This window comes from Lampris incognitus, chromosome 1 (genome assembly GCF_029633865.1).
Source record: "Lampris incognitus isolate fLamInc1 chromosome 1, fLamInc1.hap2, whole genome shotgun sequence".
NCBI classification, from domain to species: Eukaryota; Metazoa; Chordata; class Actinopteri; order Lampriformes; family Lampridae; genus Lampris; species Lampris incognitus.
Window position 1 is genome coordinate 138,778,080 of NC_079211.1, and position 25,400 is coordinate 138,803,479.

Here is a 25,400-nt window from a genome sequence, read left to right on the forward strand (position 1 = left end):
GGGAAAGAGAACAGGATAAACCCTGACTGGATCAATGAGACAATAACACATGCATACATATACACACACACACACCAGACAGGAAGAGATCTCCTGCACTGGCACCACATCATTCTCACTCATACTGAGAAATATTTCTTTCTTTTCCCCTTTGTCTTGCCCTATCTCTCTCAATGTCTTTCTCTCTGGCCTGGCTGAATTCCACTATCTCTCCCTTCTTCCTCCTAACCTTCCCAATGACAGCCGCAGGGGGAATTGACGCCAAGGCAGACATCCCGGCGAACATGAAGATATACCCTCTCCTCCTTTTTTCTCTTATTCCTCCATCCCTTCCTCCCCCCATCCTCCTGCTGCTCTTCCTCTTTGATACGTGAGGGGGTTTTAACCTCTCCAGCTGCTGAGGCTTGGCTGACTCGCTGGCTGGGGGATCTCAAGGCCCTACTTGGTATGCACTGTCCATGTTTGTGTGTGTGTGTGTGTGTGTGTGTGTGTGTGTGTGTGTGTGTGTGGTTGTGTGCATGTACTGCATACACCACAGTTTCTGCAGACTAGGGAAGGGGCTGTGCGTCTGATATGGGCTGGTGCTTGAGTCTGGTTGACCCACACTGGCCCTTCAAAAGCTGTCAGAGTCGTGGCCCTCGCAGGGGGGCCCTTCCATCTGCACTGCCCTATCTAAGGCTCACCCAGTAGGGGGGCAGATATGGGTGAGGCCAGGGTGCTCCTGCATCTCCACGCTCGGAGCAAGAGGGGCTGTTTCGTTTTAGTGAAGGCTAGGCCAACTCTGAATGTCAATCAGGATGATGAGAGTATTGCCAAGGTGTTTGCGATGCTCACTTTAAAAGTACTTCCCAATGTGCACTTCGCTACTTTGCCTACTTTCAGAGAAAGTAGAAGCAGGCAGTAACTAAGGGGCAGTTCATGGGCAATTTCATTTTTACGTGTCCTATCAGCATTGTAGGTCAGCACGGTGGTGCAGTGGTTAGTGCGGACACCTCACAGTGAGAAGGTCCTGGGTTCGAGCCCCCGAGGTAGTCCCATTGTAAGGCAGCACGGTGGCGCAGTGGTTAGCGCGGCTGCCTCGCAGCGAGAAGGTCCTGGGTTCGAGCTCCGGGGGTAGTCCAACCTTGGGGGTTGTCCCGGGTGGCCCTCTGTGTGGAGTTTGCATGTTCTCACCGTGTCTGCGTGGGTTTCCTCCCACAGTCCAAGACACGTAGTTCAGGTGAATCGGCCGTACTAAATTGTCCCTAGGTGTGAGTGTGTGTGTGTGTTGGCCCTGTGATGACTGGGTGGCCTGTCCAGGGTATCTCCCCGCCTGTTGCCCAATGACTGCTGGGATAGGCTCCAGCATCCTCGCGACCAGGATAAGTGGTTTGGATAATGGATGGATGGATGGATGGATGGATAGATAACAGCATTGTTGAGATGTTCAGGGAATACAATCAAAACTTGTGTTTGACTCTTAACACACAGTTATTGAATGGAATGTACATAGTGTTTAATGTATGGCAGACACACAGACACACACACACAACCATGCCACATGCTTATATCCTCACACTCAAACTCGGACTTGAACCAGAATACTCAGAAGCAACATCAGCCACATAGAACACGAAGACAAACAACAACAACGACGGAGGCAAACATCCTAAGTTGCTGATCTTGTTAGCAGAGCACAGACACTTAAAAAGGAGAGCTAGAGAAGCGGGGGTGAGAGAAAGACAAGGGAGGCAGGGATGATTCCACACCGGCACCCCTGATGCTCCCGATGTTCCCGTCCCCCTTCAAACCGTGCCCGTCTCCCGTCTTTCTGCCTGCCAGACTGCCAGCGATATCTGCCAGCGCGGCGGAGACACGGCGGCAGAGAGAGGAGCAGAGAGGAGCGGAATGATGCCGGGGTGGCACGGGGGAAATCAGTGGGGCACAGGCGCTCCCAGTTAAAAGTGACATGACCTTTTGATTTTGTCACCTGTCACCGACTGCCATGTCTGACTCTACACCGAGGAGTGTCTGCCATCCATCGCTGCCTGCCTCTGCCTGCATCTCTCCCTCTCTCGCTCTCTTTCTCAATCGTTCTGTCTCTCTCTGTCAGTCTTCCGCTGTATGTCGCTCTGTCTCTCCATCTCTCTCGGTCTCCTGCTCCCTCTCCATCTCCTTTTCTCCTTCTCTTTCCGTTGTCTCTTTTTTTTTGGCAAAGGGGGGCGGGGGACGATGTGGGGGAGTAATTCTTGGAAGGGTTGAAGTCTAATAAGCTGTGTTTCCTCTCCGTCTTCCTGCTTTCCTGGTGTTTATTCTCCCCTGCTTCTGTTGTGTTTGGGTCTTAATGCGGGCAGATGTCAAGGCGAGGCGTATTTAGAAACGGGTGCTCTCAGATGCATACGGGGAACAATAGACTGGTTAAAATTACTCTGAGATCATGCACCCAAATGACGGTAAAAATAAAACGACACCGTGTTATTTTGAACAAAACCCATGAATTTCATATCGAGATCAACAATAATCTAAAATAAGATCTTTTTAGGGGGGCAAGTCTGAAAAGTACAAAATTAAAAACAAATCGTTAGAGACAACAGATATTACCTAAATTGAATTTAGTAGAAATATATCGACATATGGGGCGTCCGGGTAGCGTGGCTGTCTACTCTGTCGCCTACCAACACGGGGATCGCCAGTTCGAATCCCCGTGTTACCTCCGGCTTGGTCGGATATCCCTACAGACACAATTCGCTGTGTCTGCAGGAGGGAAGCCGGATGTGGGTATGTGTCCTGGTCGCTGCACTAGCGCCTCCTCTGGTCAGTCGGGGCACCTGTTCGGGGGGGGGGGGGCTGGGGGGAATAGCGTGATCCCCACGAGCTATGTCCCCCTGGTGAAACTCACCGTCAGGTGAAAAGAAGCGGCTGGCGACCCCACATGTATCGGAGGAGGCACGTGGTAGTCTGCAGCCCTCCCCGGATCGGCAGAGTGGAGCAGCGACCGGGACAGGTCAGAAGAGTGGGATAATTGGCCAGATACAACTGGGGAGAAAAAGGAGGGGAAAAAATGGACATACGACAAAAGTGGAATAACAATAACAGAAAATATCTGAGCAGGAGATGAATTAGGCCCTATAAGAAAAAATGGACAGAAATAGTAGGGTTTTATGTGGCTGTTGGAGACATGTCTCTAAGTGTGATGTATCTTTAGGCCATTAAGGTCTGCTCTTCAGTAATGGGTTGGTGGAGCCAGTGGGTGAATATATGTAATGGTTTAGAGCACGGAGGGAAAGAGGATGATCCTCCACTGTGACGAGACCTAATTGCCCATCATCCAGTAGTAGAAAGAGACATCACTGTGGTCTATAAGTGACCTCCACGACAGCCTGTACCAGAATTAACACCTTCATAACATCTGGTAAGGGGCTTTCTGGGCCACTGGAACTGCAAAGATGGTTTTCCGAAGGGACCTCCAAAGCCCCTGCTCCCTTCTCGGTGCTGTTCTGTTACCTTGCAAGAAGGTACGTGGAACACGCACGCATGCACGCGCGCACACACACACACACACACACACACACACACACACACACACAGCTTTGCAGTGTTTTTCCATTCCAGCTGTGCCGAGTTGTCTGTCCCATTTGCCCGAGTGTAGCCTTTACAACTGGCCTGACACTGAACACGCACCACACACTGCTTCCGGGTCCCCAACAAGACAAAGGGGGAAACGTCGTACAAGTTCTCCCCCACCCGCCAACAGCAGCAGTAACCGCTTGACCGTCCTTGAATCGAACGGTTGGTTTTCAAATCCTGGAAACTAGAATAGAATACTAGAATAAAATACTTTTTATAAGTCATTTTGTACATACATACAAATGAAATGTATTGTGTAGCTAGGAGCAGTGGGCAGCCACCATGCAGCATCAGGGACCAACGCCAGTTATTTCTCCCCATTGCCTTAGTCAGAGGCGCAGACAGGAGTATTAACCCTAACATGCATGTCTTTGTGATGGGGGGGGGGGGGGACCGGAGCACCTGGAGGAAACTCACGCAGGCACGGGGAGAACATGCAAACTCCACACAGAAAGGACGTGGGATGGGCCTTGGGTTCGAACCCAGGACCTTCTTGCTGTGAGGCAATGGTGCTAACCACTGGGCCACCATGCCGCAAAGACAAACAACAAAAAAACCATTCTCCCTGCAAATTGAGTTATCGATATTCAACGTTTTTACTTTATATTGTGATTCATGAACTGTTCATCTTCCTGCCTAACCTATAAACTACAGTTCCAGCAGATTCTGAGAGAGAGAGAGAGAGAGAGAGAGAGAGAGAGAGAGAGAGAGAGAGAGAGAGAGAGAGAGCGCAAGAGAGCGAGAGCGAGAGAGAGAGACAGAAGGGGGGGATTGTTTCTCTGTGCTAGACTGCATATTATAGGATGACATGCAGGTCATCGGATGGTGTTGGTGCACAGGGCGGAGATGACAGAGAGGAGGAAGAGGGTCGGGGGTTACAGGTCAAAGTATGCCACGCTAAGAGAGGAGGTCGCTGACCCCGCTGGTGCATCACCTCCTCTAATCGCTGTTCTGAGGTCGCTCCGGCTGCTTAGCAGGAACCGGTCAAGGTTGGGGCAAGGGTAAGGAGAGCTGCTCCGGGATCTGTTTGTAAAGCAGCATGTAACCACACAACAGGCAGTGACCCCGAGTGGTGAATTACGGCGCGTGGTGAACACCGTGCTTGTTTATCTGCTTTAGACGTGGTGATGTGCTGGCGTTGTAGTGTAAAATGGGAGGAAGCGCCTCACGCTGAACCCGTCAGATGAAGCAGGACCGTTCAGTTCATTAGGAGCCCTGTACTCAAAAGAAGAGCTTTTCTTTTGTTTTCTCTCTTTCTCTTTCTCTCCCTCTCTCTCTACTATTTCAGAGTTCAGCGGAGATTCCTTTGGCATTACCCTCACCCCAGACTGCTGGAAAACCGCAGCGCTCCGGATGCTGACCCTTGCCCAGCTCCGCACAATGCTTTAATTTGGTGTGTTGTTTGAAGTAATTAGAAGCCTTTCTTCCGTCGTTTCGATTCCTTTCTTTAACCCTGCCAAGTGAGGGAGGGAAACAGTGACTCGACCATGACTTCAGCCTGATAAAGACTCGGAGGAAGGATTCCTTGGAACCGGGGAGGAAGAAAGAACCACCAATACGCTCTCTCAATCCATCCACTTCCCCCCTTTGCACCCGCCACAGGATGGGAAGTCCGTTCTGAAAACAAACAGGGGCAGAGCTCCGAGGACACGTGGGTGTGCATGGCTGTGTGCACACGCTTGTGTAGCTGTTTTGTGTGTGTGTGTGTGTGTGTGTGTGTGTGTGTGTGTGTGTGTGTGTGTGTGTGTGAGCGTGCACACGTAGAATATAATGTATGCTTACACCACCATAGGTTTCTTACACACGTTCACATCTTCCATAACACAGACAGACAGAGACGGACAGGGGGGGGGGAGAAGAAGAGGAGGAGAGGGGGAGAGAAAGGCAGAGAAGATAACAGTGGAGGGAGAGCAGGTTCATCGCATCCATCAATTCCGAGGCAGTGAGATCGCAGCACCTTGACAGGAGGGATGGCGATTGTCAGCAGATGTTCTTTGTGTCAAGCCATACAGCTCTATATGTCCCCTCGCCGCATCCGTCCCGCAAGACAGTAAAGGTCTTTTAAAGGCGCTAATGTTAGAGAATTAATACTACTTCCACTGTATGCGTTTGAGCTCGGGAAGACTGGCACACACGGCATAGACACAATAATCAAGCACACACACACACACACACACACACACACACACACACACACACACACACACACACACACACACAATGTAAAACATATGCATGCCACACACATATATTTCTCCCCTTGCACAATAGCAACCATTCACACAAACACATGTTAATGCCCTGGAATTTGTAAGCATGCGTGCATCACACATTCACACAAACATGCAAATCTGCATGTGATTGCAAACACACAACAACATGAATATGTGTAATTTCAATTCTATCCTATCTTGCACCACTAAACTATTTGCCTCTGGTTATCTGAGCACCGGGCTAACCTAATACCCCCCCCCCTCTCTCTCTCAGCACACACCCAAAGCTACAGCTGTACCATAACATACCACTAACACACATCCACACACACCCAGAAATGAAATGAAAAATGCAAAAAAATCACACACCACACTTACTCTAAGAGTACAACCATCTTGTCAGTTAGTCGCTGTTACTTAAGTCAGCTGAAACAATGATGGGGCAAACTAACCACACAAGGACAATATGCAAGAGAGAGGAGGAAGAAGAGGAGGAGGAGGAGGAAGAGCACGTAAAACAGCAAGATAAGACTTGCATTCTCCTGGGTGAAATAGGTAAATGAAATAAATCTTCTCATGACTCAACCCAGCACCACTCATTAAGACCAGACTCTAAGGGCCACAACACTGAAACAACTTCTGGAGACAATGGAAACGAGTAATATACTTTACTTTTCAGCTGGGTTGGGATTGGCCAATGAAGGAAGAAAAAAAAACCCAACAGAGATAGGAGGAAACATTGAGGACAAGAGGGAATTAAACAGCAATGAAAAAAAAAGAAGGGGAAAAAAAACTTTTGGCTATGACTTCTGGCAAAGTTTCCCAGTTGTTTTGTTTGGCTTAAGGACCCCCTCTCAACCGATCATGACCCAATGAACCCGAATCCAGACCATGTCCAAATCACGTCTAGTACAGACCACAGACCGCACAAGCGTGCCCGAAACGAAACGCGAGTTACCAAAGAGCTGCGTGGGTATCAACGATACCACCGGTCAAGACGCCATATGTCCGTCCAAACAATGGTAGGTGTGTGCATCGCCTCCTGTTTCTGGACATACTGAGCAACTTTTCCAGGGCGAAACAGCACATGAGAGCTAACATGTCTTAATGCCCGAACCAAGTCCTGGGGTACTTGAGTGTGGAGGAGGAGAGAAAAGCTTTTCTGCATGAGGAGCAGCTTGCATGTGCTCCTTCATATATGAAGTGAGCGGCGTGTTACCTGACCACGTAACCTTTACTGCCTTATTTTAATTAGAGAGCATGGAAAAGGGGGACATCATTACGTCTGGATAAACACAGACAGCAGGTAGAGAGATAAATCGCCGTGGCTGTTGCCTTTTTTGGGGGGGGTGGGGGGGTGATGTTTCTGTCAAGCAATGTCGCCATCTACAGGCCAGAGAAAATACAGACTTGCAAAAAAAAAAATAATGAAAAATCCAAGCGTCATTCAAAAGGTCAATTGTTTGTTTTGTCCAACGCAGTAACTCTTAACTTGATTTATCATATCTCACCTTGTCATAGAAAAGTTAAAACAACACGTTTGTTTTTAAGAGTGAGCAACATGCAGCCGTATGAGCACACCTTTACCTGTTAGCAAGGTGGAAGAGGGCTTGTCATTATTTCAGAGAGCTAATATTAAATGTGATAAGCCTCATCATCCTCATATATAATACCTGATAATCCCTCTTGGACTATCTAAGGAAATAGTCCTAGAAATGCAGGTATAGAAATATAATGCAGGTAAAATTGATGTGCAGACCCTATAGGCTAAATCAACAGCAAAATTGCAGATTGTATCTTTTCCATTACATGTGTTTATTGTGACTATTATTGTATGTCATTATCAAGCGAGGAAACCTGAACAATACCTGTGACCCCTTTAGATGCCTGGCTACAGCCGAGGGCACCGGGACTTGTGTGCAAGATGAGCTGTACATACACAGAACTATGTACACAGAAGCACACTGAACTGCCAAAATCATATTACCAACACACAATTGCTGAAAAGAATAAAACGTTGTAAGGAAAGAGGATTAGGCTTTTTGCAGTAATGGACTGAATGAATACCTTAACAAAAAACCAAATCAATCTCACCCGCAACATATTTTACGAAGAAATTCGTAAATTCACAAAATGTGTGGCCTGTTAACCGGTTATTTCCAACAGAGTCTAGAGGAACCCCCCCCCCCAATGCTCTCCTTTTACTTTCCAAATGTGGCCGGCAATGATTAAAACATGTCTGTTGCTCCATGACATTGCTTTGACATCATTTAATTGGAATAAGAGATAAAAATAAATGAATTAAATAAATATACTAGCAGGTAAGTGGCGTAACGTAGCTCAAGGTGACAGCCATTATTTCTTCCTTTTTCTTTACCTCAAAGTAGGCAAAGGGAGAAATGTGAGAGTGCACTGAGAATGCAGATTTTCTCATTTCAGAGAGAATTCTTCTAATTTAAAAAAAAGAAAGAAAAAAAAAGAAGAAGGTAAGCTGAAGGGATTCCTCTCCGATCTCCATTTTCGGTTGCTTAAAGTTTATTAGTTCATGTTCCCCAGTTCACAGACAAACTCAAAACACTCAAACACATGAGCGGTGTGAGGGTTTCATTTTGAATTAATGTGAGCATAAACATCTTAGTTGCTTACAAAACCGTGTCACTTTTCACTCAGCCATAAACGCACATTATTTAGACGTATTTTATGAGTGGCTGAAATACACCCAGATGTAATGTACCGCTGAAACAAAAGTGTTTGAATAGGAAAAAACAAAAACAAATAAAAACGGTGACCAAAAACAATGGTATGTGATAGTTAACTACGCATTGTGTGTCCTGGAAGGAGGCAATTACAGTGAAATGAAAGAAAGGCGGAGGGATACCCCAGTGACGGGGCCACTCACCACATCTTGCCTCGTATCCTTCCCCGACGCGATAAGGATGTAGTTCCAGGCCAAGGGCAGCAGCAGTGCCAGAGGAATCATGTAGAGTTCAAAGTTCCAAACAACTACAACGAAGAGCTAGACAGAGAGACAGAGAGAGAGAGAGAGAGAGAGAGAGAGAGAGAGAGAGAGACAGACAGAGCGAGAGCGAGAGCGAGAGAGACAAAAAACAGTGTGAATGATGTAACTACCAATATATATGTGTTCAGGATGCAATACTGGCCCATGCAAAGCTAACTCACGACAACACATGCTGACCAAATGCAAGTGGAAACAGCACCTTCACATTAAAAACCCGTCAAACACACAATCATTACCACCGTGGCACGAACAAAAAGAACGTTGTCAACTGCAACAAAGGTACAGAGAGGCCTTTTCTCCATGAGATGAAGTTCAACATCCCGACCCTCAAAGGATTCCCGGCCTTCCTCCGGGGATGAGGATGAGGATGACGACAAGCCATGCCGTCAGAGGGTCCTCTCTCCGTGCCAATCATCCCCGACGCCGAGGTCATTTACCGCTTCAGCTGCAGTACGTCAAAACTGACCTTTCCGTACTCCCCTCTAAACCCCGGCATCTGACCTCGAAAACCCCACACCCGGAGTCCCTAACCCTGTCACTCCAAGATCCAATACCCTCTCCACTGCCCCAAAGGCTCCCCTGCCCCATCTCTAACCTCCACCGCTTCCATCTGCCAAACCATACCCCCACCCCACCCCCCACACACCTCCCCTCTCATCACCAAACAAGGCAAGCACCATCTGAAAATTAACCTTTCCTAAAACCTTGTGTTCTGCTTTGGCCAGGGGTCTCCTTCCTCCATCTAAATGGCAGGGGGAAGATATGTGTGGGAAAATAAATCCACTAATAGTCTCATTTTCGGGTGGCACGGTGTTAAAATCGTTAAAATTAAAAAAAAAGTGTTTGTGTTGCATGTTTAAAATATTTTATTCTGATGAAGGTTCATGATGACGAATGATTCCCCCCCCCCCCGGAATAAAGAATGTCTCAGCCACATCACAAACAAGGGTGATTTGTCTTTGCTAATTTCAGGTTTGAAGAGCACACGACTACTTCGTGATGGATAAGAGCTCACTAGCGATGACAACGAACGCTGAAAATGCGAGTCATGACCAAATGCTCCATCTTGCAAAACTTCTTATTCAAATCCGAGGATGAGAAATTCATTATTTCAAATCTAGGCAATTTGAGTGCACTATATGCAGAGGGTACTAAGTTTGGAAATGAATTACCCTCTGTTGGAGAGACAGTCACATTAGAGGATCACAGTGCGGTGATGGTGGAAACTAGACTTGGTCTGTCTGGATCCTGCATGTCGACGTAACGATCATTCATAATCATGTTAACTAAACAACACCAGCAGGAAAGAGGTGAAGCCTGGTAACGAGTTATCCAATTCTTTTGACTATTTTGTCAAAATATTTTTTTTATTTTGTTATTTTGTGTATTGGCATGTGTGTGTATGTATGCCAGCGTGTGTGTGCATTTCTTAGAGAGCGGGGGGGAGAGAGGGAGTAAGTGAGTGAGTGCAAGAGAGACAGAGAGAGGAGAGAGAGAAAGAGGGAGTGAGTGAGAGAGAGACAGCAAGAGGGAGAGAAAGAGGGAGTGAGTGAGAGAGTGAGAGCAAGAGGGGGAGAGAGAGAGAGAGAGAGTGAGAGAAAGATAAAGGAGAGACTGAAAACCGATCTCTCTATTGTGTTTACAGTTCCTCAGGTTGATATGAATATCAAGTTCACCAGCCCCTAAACAGTGTGTCTATATGTGTATGTGAATGTGTGTACACCCACACAGACACACACGTCAGATTTAGGCCATTCCAGCGGTACTCCGCTATCCGTAGCTGGCACCTGCATGCTCACACTCACACACACACACACACGACTGAAATTTCAGACACGGGTACGCATACCGAAACACGTGTAAATGAATATGCTCGTTAATGCAGGCACACACACACAATAACATCTCAATTAAAATTTCCTCCTCAACTTTCTAACTTCACTTTCTCAAGTAGTTTAAAAAAAAGTTTAAGAGGCTTGCATCCACACGCAGACACAACTGTGTGCTCGCGCAATACTAACAAACAGACAGAGTATATAAAGGAAAACAGAGACACAAATTAAAGAAATGTCCACCACATTTGCATAAAACTCACGGAAAAAAAAAGATCTTGTAATCCAGTTGTGACTGCCCTTGGTAGAACTCTCAAAATCTCTCTCTTCCTCCCCCGCTCTCTCTCTTTTTCTTTTTTTTTTTACAAATAAACAAGCATAAAAATAATCTTTCCGTCACCCTACCCCTAATTAAGCTGTACAATAGACATGGAAGTACGGTATTCAATGATTCATAATAATTTTTCTATAAGCCAGATGTTTTTTTTTCTGCCTTGGTTGTCATGAAAAGCTGCTCCCTCACACAGATGAAGAGCAGCACACATGCACAGGGGCTAGTTTAAGCTCCAACGTAAAGTCTCTGAATTCTCATTTTCCCTGACAAACCAGTCAATCCCACAACCCCGTGGCACCTGCAAGACCCAAAAACTCTGAAATATTCTCCCACTGAGCAGTGTGCAACTCAGCTACGGAGACTCAAACTCACTCTGAGCACAGCACAGCTCACTTGTCTGAAGCCTACTCTGGTAGCGGCTATAAATTACTGCACAACTGTACACGTGAAAATATATACATATGCATAAATATGTACATGCTCGCATCCGAAGAGACGCACATGCTCACTCTCCCTCTCTCTCTCACACACACACACACACACACACACACACACACACACACTCTTAAGAGTGTGCTATAAATATATGGTTTATCATAAATAAATGGAGTCTCTGCTCCTCTAATGGCTCACAATGTTATTACTACAGGATGTCTGCATTTACCATTCCTCACCTTCTTAATGTTTATATGAACTCTTAAAACTCCCCTCTCTCCTTTTATTTCTTTTTTTACATCTCGCTTTCTTCTCCGTTTGCCCACGGTTATTTAACCTGCAGTCCTCCCTCCATTTCTCTTCCATTTGGTTATTTTAGCTGAGGGCTAAAATTTGACTGGCATCTGGAGGAACCGGACACTCGGGCCCAGCAGTGGCCAGTCCTGCACCGTCTCCCTGCCCCCCGGCTGGGTAAAGGGGGGGTCCCGCAGCTCCCAGACCTTTCTACCAAGAAGGAGCGACCACAGTAAAGCCCCCCCCCCTCTCCCCCGTCGCTAGCTACCCCAGACAGCAGGCTATCCGCCTGGGGAAGAGGGAGTGGGAAGCAGCCTGCTGTGGATGTCAGTGACCAGAGGAAGGAGGACGGAAAAAACAGACTGAGATAGATGAAATACATTAAACCGAAGGGGGGGGGGGGGGTGGCGCAAAGAAGAAAAAAAAGTGCAATAAAGCCCTTAATGAAGACTGTGCAAGTTGTTTGTAGACTCCCCTAGGTGATATTCTATACATAGGTATATTATGGAGTCACCAAAACCAAATATCACCGCACATGTGCAGAGACTGTCAGTGAGAAGGAGTTTTTGTGTTTTAAATTGTGATATTAAATTGTGCAAATTCTCTGTAATGTACTCCTGAATTAGAAGAAAAAATCATGCAAATAAATACGCAGCTGCAGTGTTGGTCTCATTAAACCATTATATATATATATATATATATATATATATATGTGTGTGTGTGTGTGTGTGTTGACAACAAATGAATTGATGGATACACACTTTAGTTTATTCAATTGTTCTTGTGTGACTATTTTCATTCACTTTTTTTGATTAGAGTCAAACTGTGCAGTACATTGTGAGGGGAAAAGTAAAAGGGCTTTGTTAAGTGATATGGTTTAAAGGGGTATCACAACTTTGTTATCATTTGTACTGCTTTTTTTTTCATTAAAAAGTCTGCTAAATTCACTAAGATCCTATGGAAGAAGAAGAAGAAAAACAGACCCCACTTGGGACTATAAACAATGTAAGATTATCTATACAAATATGGAATAATATATTTGCACTGGGAGATCTTCACATTTGACAGCAAACTGAAATTCATATCAAAACAATAATTCTAGCTGACTATCTGAAACAACAGCAAAGCCATCCTATGATGATTTATTTGTGATAATTTAACTTAAAAATAACAAAAAGTTTCACTAACAAACCGAGTGCCTGAACTCAGCCATCTCAGATTTAGCTCTGCAGTTGAATGCCATTATAATTATTAATCTCTAATGTAGTCCTCGGTATCATCAATAATTCCACAAAACAAATGTATATAAACTAAAATACTTGCAAAGTAGGGAAGTTGCATGATTTATTTAGCAGCAAAAAGAAAGAAAAAAAAAACAGGCAAGTTGAGAGTTGCGTATTGCATTATCCGCTTCAAAATGTGCCCACGTCTTTACAACTGTGAGCCGGGGCACCGTGGGAGGGTAATATTCAGTGCTTTGGCTTACATTAACCACACGCCAGGCCCGACTTTTCCCCTGCTCTGTCTCAGCGGAGTGAAACTGAAGTTTAGATTTCAGAGTTCCCCTTCATCTCTCTTACATCAGTTTCCATACTGGCACTAAGTGTTGCCAGATAGCAACTAGCAGTCCTGTTAAGTTTTAGGGATCTGGAGAGGGAGGGACTGCGGTCCCGCTTTGCGACCGGACCTACCTTTCCTTCTGTGGTGCTAGACTGCCCCCTGCTGCCATCATTGAGACACAGATGCACAACTTGGCCTGTTCATTTGGGGGGGAAAACAGAATAAAGGGAGAGGATAGGACGAAGCTGGACTCGCCAGAGCAAGCCAGTCTGCAATAATTTGGGGGGGGGGGGGTCAGAAAGCAGTTTTGGTCACTAATTTGGCCACGTTGCTGTGACTGTGTACTCACTAATGGAAAACGATGGTACGAATACAGATGCGACTCTAACATCAGGGCCCACACGTACTTTCTGGTGGGTATCTCCAGTGATTAAACTCTGACTTGGTATTCTCGGTAAGTCGTGTCACAATACCTCAGCTATCACTCATTCTGCAAAATCAGGGGTGCGGTGAAATGTGAAAGTATCTATTTCAAAGCTGTCCCTTGCTGTGGGCAAAGACGAACTCCCGACGTTAAAACTTTTAAAAGTTGAGACAGCTCCTTTTGAAGAGGAGTCGAAGGAGCAATTTAAAGAGACCTGGAGTGGCATGTATGAGCGAAGGCGGCGGTGTCTCGAGTGCCGTATACGAATGTGCGTGTTCATACGTGTGTGCCCATGCATATCTAGACTACGCCTGACACATGCACACGCACGCACACACCTGCTCTGATGGGTGCTTTTCTACCTGTCTTTACTTTCTTACCCTTTTTTTTTTTATTTCAGGAGGGCGAATTTTTATCTAAATGCAAAGCAGGTGATAGGTGCTCCAGTTTCCTCTAGAAGTAGCTCCGTTGTCTGGGCTCTCTTCCTGATAAGAGTCCTACTTTGCCTGACATAAAAGAGCCTGGTATCATTTCCCCTGCCTCCCCAACAACCCCCAGCTCGCTGCCCTCCACTCTTCCCCGAGCTTCACAAAGCTGCCTCTATTTGCTCCCAATTCAGGGCCCAATTGCAGATAAAGTTACAGCAAATTTGTTTGGAGGAAGAGTCGCTCAGGCCTGTGGTCCCCGGGGCAATAACAGCCTTGTCTTGCAGGGGCCGTGGGGAGAGCTGGCAGCAGCAGGAGAACAGAAACCAACACCGCACGGCCCCCAAAAAGGCCCCGGCTCGCTGGGAGAGGGAGGGAGCGATAAGAGGGTTGTGAGCATGGACGGACCGACGGACGGGCGGAGGGAGTGGAGGGAGGGAGGGAAGGGGAGGGGGGCTCAGCTTGCAGGTGTACGGAGAGAGGAAACAAACGCTTAACCCTGAGACAGACAGGGAAAAGTAGACATCGAGACCCACCCATACAGCACACACACACACCACCCATAGCGCAGGACAGGAGGTAACTCCAACCGCGTCCATTGTGCCAACGCCTCAGGCAATGCTGCCACAGTGGCTGCTTCTCCGACTAGGGATGGGTGGGTGACACTAGTCTGTGTGTTGCACGAGAGAAAGGGAGGGATGAACAGAGAGGAAAAAATGGTATTTGAGGCTATGTGACATCTCTCTCTCACACGCATGCACACACACATGCACACAAAACACGCTTACACACACTGATCACAGCTGCCACTAATTGCTGATGTGCACATGCAGCTGGCCTTGCTTGCAGAGTTGGACAGAAGGAGAGAGTAGGAGGAATTGGAGGTGCCTGTGTGTGTGTGTGTGTGTGGGGGGGGGGGGGGACTACATGAGACAACGCCGGGGGCCAACTGCGTTCTAATGTATGTTTCGCACACAACCCCAGAAAAACACCCGCTTAACTTTTATTCACTTGTTTCTTTTTCCCGTTGGGATTTACCGAGGACAGCCCACCAACACAAAAACTGGGAAGTTTAGAGGTTGGAATGTCCTACTCGCAACTCTCATTCCCGGGCCGGCACCTTCCTCGCCGAGCTGGGTTGGTGAGTTCGGTGTAACATCTGTCTACAGAAGAGACAGCCGTACAGAGAGACTCGCTTACGCACACAACAGCCTCACACACACACAGACCCACAAGCACATACACTCACATGTACACACACCGACACGCACACATACACGCCACTGCTAACGCACCACCTTGGCCAGATGGCCGTCCATAAAAACCCACTTAAAGAGATGAGTGAAGTGATTAAGAGGCCTCTTCGAGTGAGATAGAAGGGAGAGTGGAAAATAGGGATGGATGGAGGGAGGGAGGGAGGGAGGGGAGGGTTACCTGTAAAGAGTAAAGGACCTAAATACCGCAATGTGCGTACTCCAAACAGACTCCCCAAAGAGCGTGAGAGATGGAGCGAGAGAAAGGACACCGAAACCTAAATTTCAGCTTCTCTATGAACTTTAAGTGTGAAACGCTATACCCTTGGCCCAGATACGTCGCTCCGGTGAACGCTTTGAATTTCAACACGCACAATGAGAGTAAGACTGGTAGCAACAATTACATACACAAATGCACTACAAACTATATACACTACACTCAAACAGGCTGACATGTTATAAATGGTGTGTGTGTGTGTGTGTGTGTGTGTGTGTGTGTGTGTGTGTGTGTGTGTGTGTGTGTGTGTTGAAATAGAGGCCATGCTATCCAAGGCTGCTGCCTCCTGCCTCTCTATTCACCATGTAGATTGGCAATTCTGGAGTGACCTTGTTTTCTGTGAATTCCTTGACATTTTTTCGTCTGACATTTTCATTTATTTCTAAAAGATAAGACACGAGACCTTTCACCCACACACAACATGTGCATAGGTGTACCCACACATGCACAAACACCCACAAACACACACACACACACCCACCAGCCACACGCAGGCACGTGCACACACACACAGGGAAAGTAGGGAAATGTTAGCTGATCAATATTTCTCTATGTCTCAGTATGTCTCTCCTGGCCCCATGTCTTACGATGACACTGTGACCTACTGTAGACACACACACACACACACACACACACACACACACGCAGGTGGCCTCTACAGAATCGAAAATGGTGTCAGACAGCCAAACGCCGCTAATGTCTAATGTCTGCTGCAGAGACACTTAGTGCCCCCACAGTAAAGGGCTGGGGCAGGGTGGGTCCACCTGTCCTGCAGCTACTTAAGTCAGGACACTAAGCCAGACACGATTAAATGCCTGCTCTGTCATCTGTGAGGCGGGTACCTCCACTCAGCCACTCACCACGCTAAAAGGGAATGTCCTTTCACCGATAGTTCTGCTGTCCAATTACGCTTCGCTTTTTAATACCACGCAGACGACAGACAGCGAGTGAGGGAAGAAAAAAAAAGAGAGACAGAGGGGAAGAGAGAGGGACTTTTACATGTGTCAACGCACAAGCAGGAGACGAGAGAATGAAGAGGAGGTGGAGGAGGAGGGGAACGCTTGTCAAATTGCAAAAGATTACAGCTGCATTTCCTAATCAGTCGGCTGTTAGAGGGTCTCGTTTAAAATGGAGTGTTTAAGGTACCGCTGCCCCCCCCCTCAATCTAGACAAGAGTTTTCAAAAATCGACACTCACCATGCCCGTGTGCCTGCCTGCACGTCTCTATGCTCCCACACCTGCGTGCACATGTTTCTGAATATTTCCGAGAGAGAGAGGCAGGATTTAGGAGAGGACAGGACATCAAGATATCGGAGCGTTTATCTAAAGTTCTGCAGCGAGGGTCCCATCCGCCATCTTTAGGTGTAGACTGTGCAATTACCAGTGAAGACCAAACTTTGTCTTCGGAGCACCCACGGTCATAAAGAATCTATGAGCAGCGGGTGTCCGGCTGGCGTAACGGTCTATTCTGTTGCCTACCAACACGAGGGTCGGTGGTTCGAATCCCCGTGTTACCTCCGGCGTGGTCGGGCGTCCCTACAGACACGATTGGCCGTGTCTGCAGGAGGGAAGCCTGTTGTGGGTATGTGTCCTGGTCGCTGCACTAGCGCCTCCACTGGTCAGTCGGAGCACCTGCTTGGGGGGGGGGGACTGGGGGAGGATAGCGTGATCCTCCCACGTGCTATATGGTGAAACTCCTCACTGTCAGGTGAAAAGAAGTGGCTGGTGACTCCACATGTATCCGAGGAGGCATGTGGTAGGCTGCAGCCCTTCCTGGATAAGCAGAGAGGGTGGAGCAGCGACCGGGACGGCTTGGAAGAGTGGGGTAATTGGCCGGCTACAACTGGGGAGAAAAGGGGGGGGGATCCCCCCCCTCAAAAAAGTATCTATATCCAGTTATTGTCTGTCATATGAAAGTCACTGACAATATGCATAATAAAAGTTCTGGTAATTTTTGCAGGGGCAGGAAGGCTAATACTGAGTATGCATATGCAAAATCCATGAAAAACATTTTTTTTCCCTAACAGAGCTAATCTTTTTTTTCCTTCGAAATAGCTCTCTCAAGCGGAACCCGGGTCATAACAAAAAAAAAAAAGGAAAAAAGGAACATAACTGTTAGCAATTGTTTTAATAATCCCAGAGTCCCAGCCGGGTGGGGCTACCTGCAGATGCTCCTCCATTGGAATACAGTACTTTATTGTAACTCCCACACCATTTAAAAGTATGCAAGTTAACTGTATGTACATCATATAATATAATATAATATAATAAAACTTTGTCATTTAGTTTTTTGGGCATGTATTTCAAAACAGCAGATGATCTGAAAGGCTGTTTCTTTACCTACAGCGTGGTAGTTTATGTGACTTTATAATGATATAGCATATGAAATTGTCTAAATGAGGTAAGTAAGTAATAAAGTACCACGAATGCACAGATGCTCCTCTGCGGCGAGTCCCATTCAAAGCAGCTGTTGATGTAGCAGCCTGCGTTGATCAGAAACATGATACAGCGCCTGACTCGGTTGAAGTTCTGCAAGAGCAGCTGTAGGGCAAAAGAAGGCACATAGAAGGTTATAAAGCAAACAAGAGAAACACACGTAGACATGACATGTAGGCATTCCACACCGAATCATAATAAACACACATTCTTCCAGTACTGGTACAACGTTTATGGGGCCAAGTTGGAGATGTGGCATGTGACTCGCCACACTTTACAGAACTATCAGAATCGTGCAAACCCTTCCTCAGTCATCCCACTGGCTGAAGCGGTACGATATACTGGGCAAAGACGTACGAGGGTGTCAAAAAATAATAATGTCACCTTGATAAATGCTTCTTCAGAAGCCATTAATACAGGATGCTAAAAGCAAATCACAGTGCCTCATTGCAGTGATACTGTGGAAAGCGAACTGTGACACTATACGGTACGAGGGCAGTGAGTTACAACTCCATTTGCAGCTTAAGACTTACACGAGGAATATGACGGTGGACAGTGTGTCTTTCTTGAAGGACTATATGTAGGCGAAGTGCCTGCTTCAACTCACAAAGCTTTGTTAAGTCTCTTTCCCAGTTAAGTGCAATCATATTAGCGATATTAAGTGCAATTATTATTAAGATATTATATTCATTTAATTAAGATATTATATTACTAAGATATAAGGTGCAATGATATTCGGTGGGAAGATGGCAGTGCGAACTCACGTTTGCAGCGGCTTCACCCAGTCCCGACTATGCAGTGTCTTTGTCCATGTCTACGTCTAAGTTTGTGTCATCATGTGAAGTTTTTATTTTGAGCTTTGATTTTTTTTTCTCTTTCATTTACTGGCTGGGAGAGGTGGCGTTGGATCGGCTGAAAGAGCTGGTCTGCTGCGTCCGTGGGCCCAGGGACCACGGCCCTGCTCAGAGCTGTGCCCGAGGGGAAACACTGAGGTGGTCTGGCGGCGGCCTCGCCTAGTGTCGACTGCGCGGTGTTTTTGTCTGTGTCTGCGTTTGTGTCATCGTGTGGAGTGCGGGGAGGTGTGTCGAAGGTGTCTGGCTGGGAGAGCTGGCGTTGGATCGGCGGGGGGAACCTGGTCTGAGCGTCCGGTGGGACCAAGGACCATGGCCCTGCCTGGAGCTGCACCCGAAGAGGAAGCACCAAGGGCGGTCTGACAGGACGCGGAAGCGGGGCAGGATAAGCTAACTGCTAGCCCATGCAGACCAGCAGTTCCAACAGTCACCCTGGCTAGCATTCGTTCTCTGGACAGTGGCATTTTTTGGACTGTGTTGTTAACTGTTTGTGTTATTTTCTCCTTTGTTTGCTCTGTTTTTGTATGTTTTTGGTGGTGTCGTTTTTGGACATTTTGGATGTGTGCTCTTATCTTTTGCATTGCACTGCTGTGGGCTGGGTGAAACGAAGTTTCGTTTCGTTCGTGTACGCAAGTACATGATAGAAATGACATTACATTGTTCCTGATTCCTAATATGTTTCCAACACAGCCCCCAGTTTCCTCTTCCTGAGGATTCACCAGGCAGTTGGCCAGAGAAGACTTGGCCAACTGCTGTCTTCCCCTGGGTTCTCAACCAGTCAGGGAACAGCATGACAGCCGTGCAGAACGTCAGCCACCCAATCAGGTCACCAACAGGAGAAGTGCTCCCAGAGGACATAATGTCTGTTCGGTTTCTTCTCCAAGAGAATTCTGGGACATTATTTTATCTTGGTTTATGTATGGGTATGAGCATGCATGGGTATGAGCATGTGTTGTGTGTGTGTGTGATTTCCATGTGCATGGCAGTGCATTAAAGTCTATGTTCTAAATTGTGTTTCCAGAAGAGTTTGTGTGCATCTAGGATGACTTGGATGCTTTCTGAAACAAGTTCAGAGGCAGATTCATCGAACTTGATGTGTGATTAGGTGGAGTTTTTCTGCCAAACTGAGGATAACTGTAAAGAGTCAGGACAACAACACTGTGAATCACCCATTTCTGGGTGCAGCAGCTTACACTGCTTTAAGGACACGCATACACACATACACACACACACACGTTGTGTGTAGCTTAGCTCACAGCAAACATGTACACACTGTCCTCTTCTTGGTTCATTATCATTATTATTGCTATGATAAGAATGCTTCACATTTAATAAATTGTTGCTCAGAGTGCTTGGAGTGCCTCTTGAAAACACGCTGAAAGCTCAAAAGTCAGGAACAACGTCAAATGTCATAATTAGAATAAAATGTCAGACAGCTTTTGTGTGTATTTCTGTGTGTGCGTGCGTGTGTGTGCTTGTGTGTGTTCTTGAGCATGCATGCATGGGCATGTACGTGCACACAGTGTAAGGCAGAAAGCTACAGCGGGGGAGCTGCTCCCACACAAAAGACTCCTCACGGGGTAATTCCTCCAAAGCAGCCAGTGACATCATCATTGCGAGACACCAACGTGTTCTACGTCCACAAGACAGAGGTGAAATGGAGATGGAAAAGGGATCACGTGCTTGGTAGAAAAGTGCAGATTGGAAAAACAAATAAGAGAGTGAGGAAGGATGGGAGAGGGAGCACACGGGCAGAAATAGCAAGCGATGAGAGACGAGTGAGAAGAGCGGGGGGAATAGATCAGAGGATGACAAAGGGGGCTGTGGGGGCTGGTGTGTGTGCAGTGCTGAGCTGTACCGCACTGTGGTGCGTTGTGCATGGCTTGGCATTGACTACTGCGTCCAAACGGTCATTCATATGACATGTTTGCTGCGGGCCGGCCCCCACCATTCAGCCCTTTGTGGTGCCGCCACACTGAGTGGCGTGACAATGAAGTGCAAAGCAGCAGTGGCACAGAGGGCCAACTATAAGGATGGCCAATCTACTTATGCACCCCAGAGCTGACAGCTTGACATTTCTATTCAGCAGTCAGAGTGGAAGTGAGGGGGGGGGGTGATGGAGAGAAGAGGGGGGGATGGGGTGGGGTGGGGCGGTGGCTGCTGTTTTTATTTCAATCATCCCGTTCTGTCTTGCCCACACAGTTGTTGTGCCTCACACGATGCCACTCTCCGGGCATGTTGGTTTTTGTTCAGACAGTGGAGGAGAATGGGGTGGGTGGCTGAGGAGCAGCAGGATGCTGTAGATCAAATGAGGTACAGTGATGGCAGACGGGTGCATGTTGTACCTGTTTGGAGACCCTGGGCTCCTCCTCGATATACTTCTGCTCAATGGGAATTAATGTTCTGAGACCAGCTTTCACCTTGGGAATGGAATGTATACACATGATTATAGATATCGATAGTTTTGATATGTATAGAAATATAACAGAATCAAAATAACACCATTTTTAAAAAAAAGACCGAAACAAAAATGATGATTATAAAATAGTAAGGGGTTTATTGTGATTATTCTTGCAAATATCCTAAAGCATCTGCATTTTTTTCCATTTTTCATGCATACAGTGTGCTCCATATCAGAGGTTCGAGAGAGAGAGAGAGAGCGAGAGAGAGAGAGCTACAAGATGGCCGCTTTACAGGACACACACACACACACACATACACACACACACACACACAGGGGCGATGAATGGGCGAACAAAGGCTGGTTAGGGAGAGTCTTCGATAATTAAAGCCAAAACAAGGACATGGGACGAGGGACGAGGGACAAGGGACAAGGGACGAGCTGGAAGTGGGGGAGGCAAAGAATAAAGACAACAGCACTGAAGGGAGAGAGGACTGCTTGAGCCAACAAGAGATGGATAAGGGGCGGCGCATAAAAAAAAAACTGTGGAGAATTATATATATATATATATATATATATATATATATATATATATATATATATATAAAGGAAAAAGAAAGACTTACAGCATTAAAAATCACGTCTATTTCGAGAAAGATGACCCCTTTTGTTGGCCCTGTCAGCTCCTTGCTTTTCAAGGCGTAGGCTTTACGTTCTCCATTTTGGATCTGTGGGAGAGGGACATGACAGGCGTCTGTCTGGCAATACCCGGCTGAATCCACTCCCCGGGCCACCTTTGAACCCCAGCTGCTGGCGCTGACAGGGAACCCAAAACAACTGTGGCAACTCTGACAAGTACCTGTTCATTACCCACTGCAGCGCGGCTCTGTCAAAAAGAAATTAACTATCCTGGGGAATCACACTGTACAGCAGAGCATGCTTATATTAGACACAATGTTCTTCCACACACCGCTCCCCCCCCCACCCAAGAAGCACTTCCCATATTTTTTTAATCTCATCTCTTAGTCTGTCCATCAGTGTCATTTTCACATCATCCTTTATCCACTAGCTTTCCTTCCCAACTACCTATCAATCTCTCTTTTTTATTCTGTCTATCTTCAACCCCCCCCCCCCCACACACACACACATCTCTTCCTCATTGTGAAATAATAATAATAATGGTTTCATCTGCAGGGTGGCAAAAATAACCTCTTGCTTTTTATATCATCAACTGTGTGTTTTCATTCTCCCCGTTCCCCTTAATGTTCTCTCCCATTTACCCAGGGGAGGAAAAACAAAAAACAAAACCAAAAAAAAAAAGAAGCATGGGCTTCTACCGGTGACTCACGTTCAGCAGAGGAATCGCCACTTTCCCCAGGAAGTCCGCGCTTCTGTCTCGATCTTCGTCGTAAACGGTGACCTCCAGCACCGAGTGGATGTCCTTCACGTTGCTGGGCCACACAAACAAGAAATTAACACACTGCAGGCGCGGCGTAGTTTGAAACCATCACAACTGTGTAAACGCTATGGGATCTCAAACACACGACTTCACTTGTCATCAGAGACACACAGGAAGTGGTAAGCAGCTGTGTATACAGGATGTCACATATACCTAATGCAACTCACATTACCTTCACTAGTGTGTGTTAAACTACACCTGTACATATATATATATATATAAATCCCAAGAGTCTTGCAACTCCATCTGTTTTAGAAAACCCTGACATTTCATCATCTGAAAAGTAGGCTACCAAAGGAGATGGCTGATATCTAGTGATTAAAGAATATTACAAGAGGACATGCATGTCTGAGGAATGACTAAATTATTCCTCTTCGCTATAAGAATTCACTAGTGTACTCATGGACTTAAAAAAAAAAGAATATATATATATATATATATATATATATATATATATAAAATCCAGTTTGCTCCTTATTTGTTGAGCGCTTTCCCTACCGTTGAGTGTTTCTTTTAACAGTTGTATATATATGAAAGCCTTTTTCAAAGATCCAATTTTTTTTTATCATGTCACACATCCCATGACTTAATTATTGTCATGAGGTATGATTTTGGAAAATGAAAAAAAAACAAAAACAAAAGACCTCCACGTGATAAAATAAAAAGCTAAAAAAAAAAACTAGAAATTTTGCAATCAAGCAACATAATTGCTCTTGGAAATGTTCCTTTTACCTTTTATATACAGTACAGGACTATGTAATTATAATAACAATGTAATTTATATATATATATACGTATGTGTGTGTGTGTGTGTGCGTGCGTGAGTCTATTGTCAGTATTTTGAAACTACTGTGGCTAACAAAGGGTTGAAATGAAAAGACCAACAACATCTGACTAAGAGCATTTCTTTGTAAAGCATTTTGTAACACTGTTTTAGAAAAGTGCTGTATATAAACAAAGTTATTACTACTAATGATTATTATCTGTAATTCAGGTTAAATGACAATCATAATCCCTTCTTTTCTTACCAGTGTAGACTCTATTGTTTCAATATCACTTCCTACGAGCCAATAAAACCATTTCATTATTTTGAGTCTGAATATGTCTATAAATTGTGTGTGTGTGTGTGTGTGGGGGGGGGGGGGGGGGCAAACCACTCACAAGGTGAAGACCTTATTCCACTCGGGGTTGAGGTTCTTGTAAACGGTGTGCGTCTGCAGCCGATCGTTACTCAGCTCGACGACACAGAACGGGTCGCTCTTCCCTGCATTTGAGGAGAGAACACAAGAAATGTACTTTTCCATTTCAAGTGAAAACACAAATACATTCTCCTGCCATATTTTGGTTGCCTGAGAGGGCGAAACCAAATGAAAGCAACTATTTTTTCTTCTTCTTCACTTCAGCACGGCTCACGTCTGTCCGTCTACGCCCGTCCCCCCGACGTCCGATCATACAAGGCATCCTTGTACCACCTGACAGCTCGTATAACCAGCGTTTATCAAACCGCTTATAATATGATGCGTTCATTTTAGCCCTGATGCTATCTGCTGTGCAGCCCCGTATCAGTGCTACAGCTGCTAGCCATTTCTATCAATACCGGGGGAACACGGCTTGGACAACTAGCAGATAAGCTCGGGGACAACTTTGCCCTGGGCAGTCACAGGGCGGAGGGAGATTGAAAAAAAAAAGAAAGAAAAAAAGACATGACTTTGAGGATGGATGGTGGAGAGAATAGAAGATTGGACGTAAGATAAGGAGTGTGAGCCCTCCTGTGGCTCCCTAATGAACTATTTTAAAGCCACATCACCTGAACGGTGATTTGAATTCTCAATATTTTCTCTGGGAATTCTCCCATATTTTTTTTTAACTTCCTGACCGAGCTTTTTTAAGTGACGTGCTCGAACACACGGCACAAAGAAATTAAGAATAACGATCAAAGGAACTGAGCGTTTTGTTTTCCCGGGTTTCATTCTGCAGCTGAAGGGAGGGAGGTGGGGAGGTAATTTCACTCCACCCCAAGTAAAAAAAATAAATAAATAAATAAAGACATCTGAATGTTGTAGTTCATTTGTAATTAAACAAATGCAAAATTCAAACTATAAAGGGCATCGGTGGTTTTTGTATGCTAGTCTCAGGAGGAGTACATGATCATATTTTGTCTCTTTCAAGCGGTTATATAACCAGCAGTAATTTATGACTCTTCTAATCAATTAGCTTCAATGGGTATGTTTTAAGATGAACCATCTTTTACACCCTTGCTGTGTGACATCTGAAGATTTTTAAAATGTTGATATACTTTTTTTTTTTGCATCAGGTAGGCACACAAGTTAAAAGCCAAGCGTAGGACATATAATCCTACACCCTGCAAAGGAAGTGTAAATTGGGCCATGTAGCTTTTGCATTATCAGTCCGAAGGGAAAATTGTTGCACTCGGATAATGCGAGCGTTGCTGCAGGGATGCAAAACTAGACACACAAAGCAAACCAGTGTTTTCCCACGAATGAGTTTCAGACTCAAATTTCAGTCAGAAAACCCTGATAAAAAAAAAAAAATCACTTGTTTATGCCGCTTTGAATAGAGA

At 45.9% G+C, this 25,400-nt stretch overlaps 1 protein-coding gene across 1 annotated transcript in view; it reads right to left on the reverse strand.

Annotated features, from left to right (window-relative positions):
• The window catches only part of mctp1a (multiple C2 domains, transmembrane 1a), a 272,017-nt gene that overhangs the window by 41,050 nt on the left and 205,567 nt on the right, over positions 1–25,400 (reverse strand). The window contains exons 11-16 of the mRNA XM_056296158.1: positions 23,981–24,083; positions 22,709–22,811; positions 21,987–22,088; positions 21,305–21,379; positions 18,094–18,213; positions 8,719–8,835 (exon numbers count right to left, since the gene is read on the reverse strand). Coding sequence (XP_056152133.1) covers positions 8,719–8,835; positions 18,094–18,213; positions 21,305–21,379; positions 21,987–22,088; positions 22,709–22,811; positions 23,981–24,083 — 620 coding nt within the window. The remainder of the gene's footprint in view (positions 1–8,718; positions 8,836–18,093; positions 18,214–21,304; positions 21,380–21,986; positions 22,089–22,708; positions 22,812–23,980; positions 24,084–25,400) is intronic.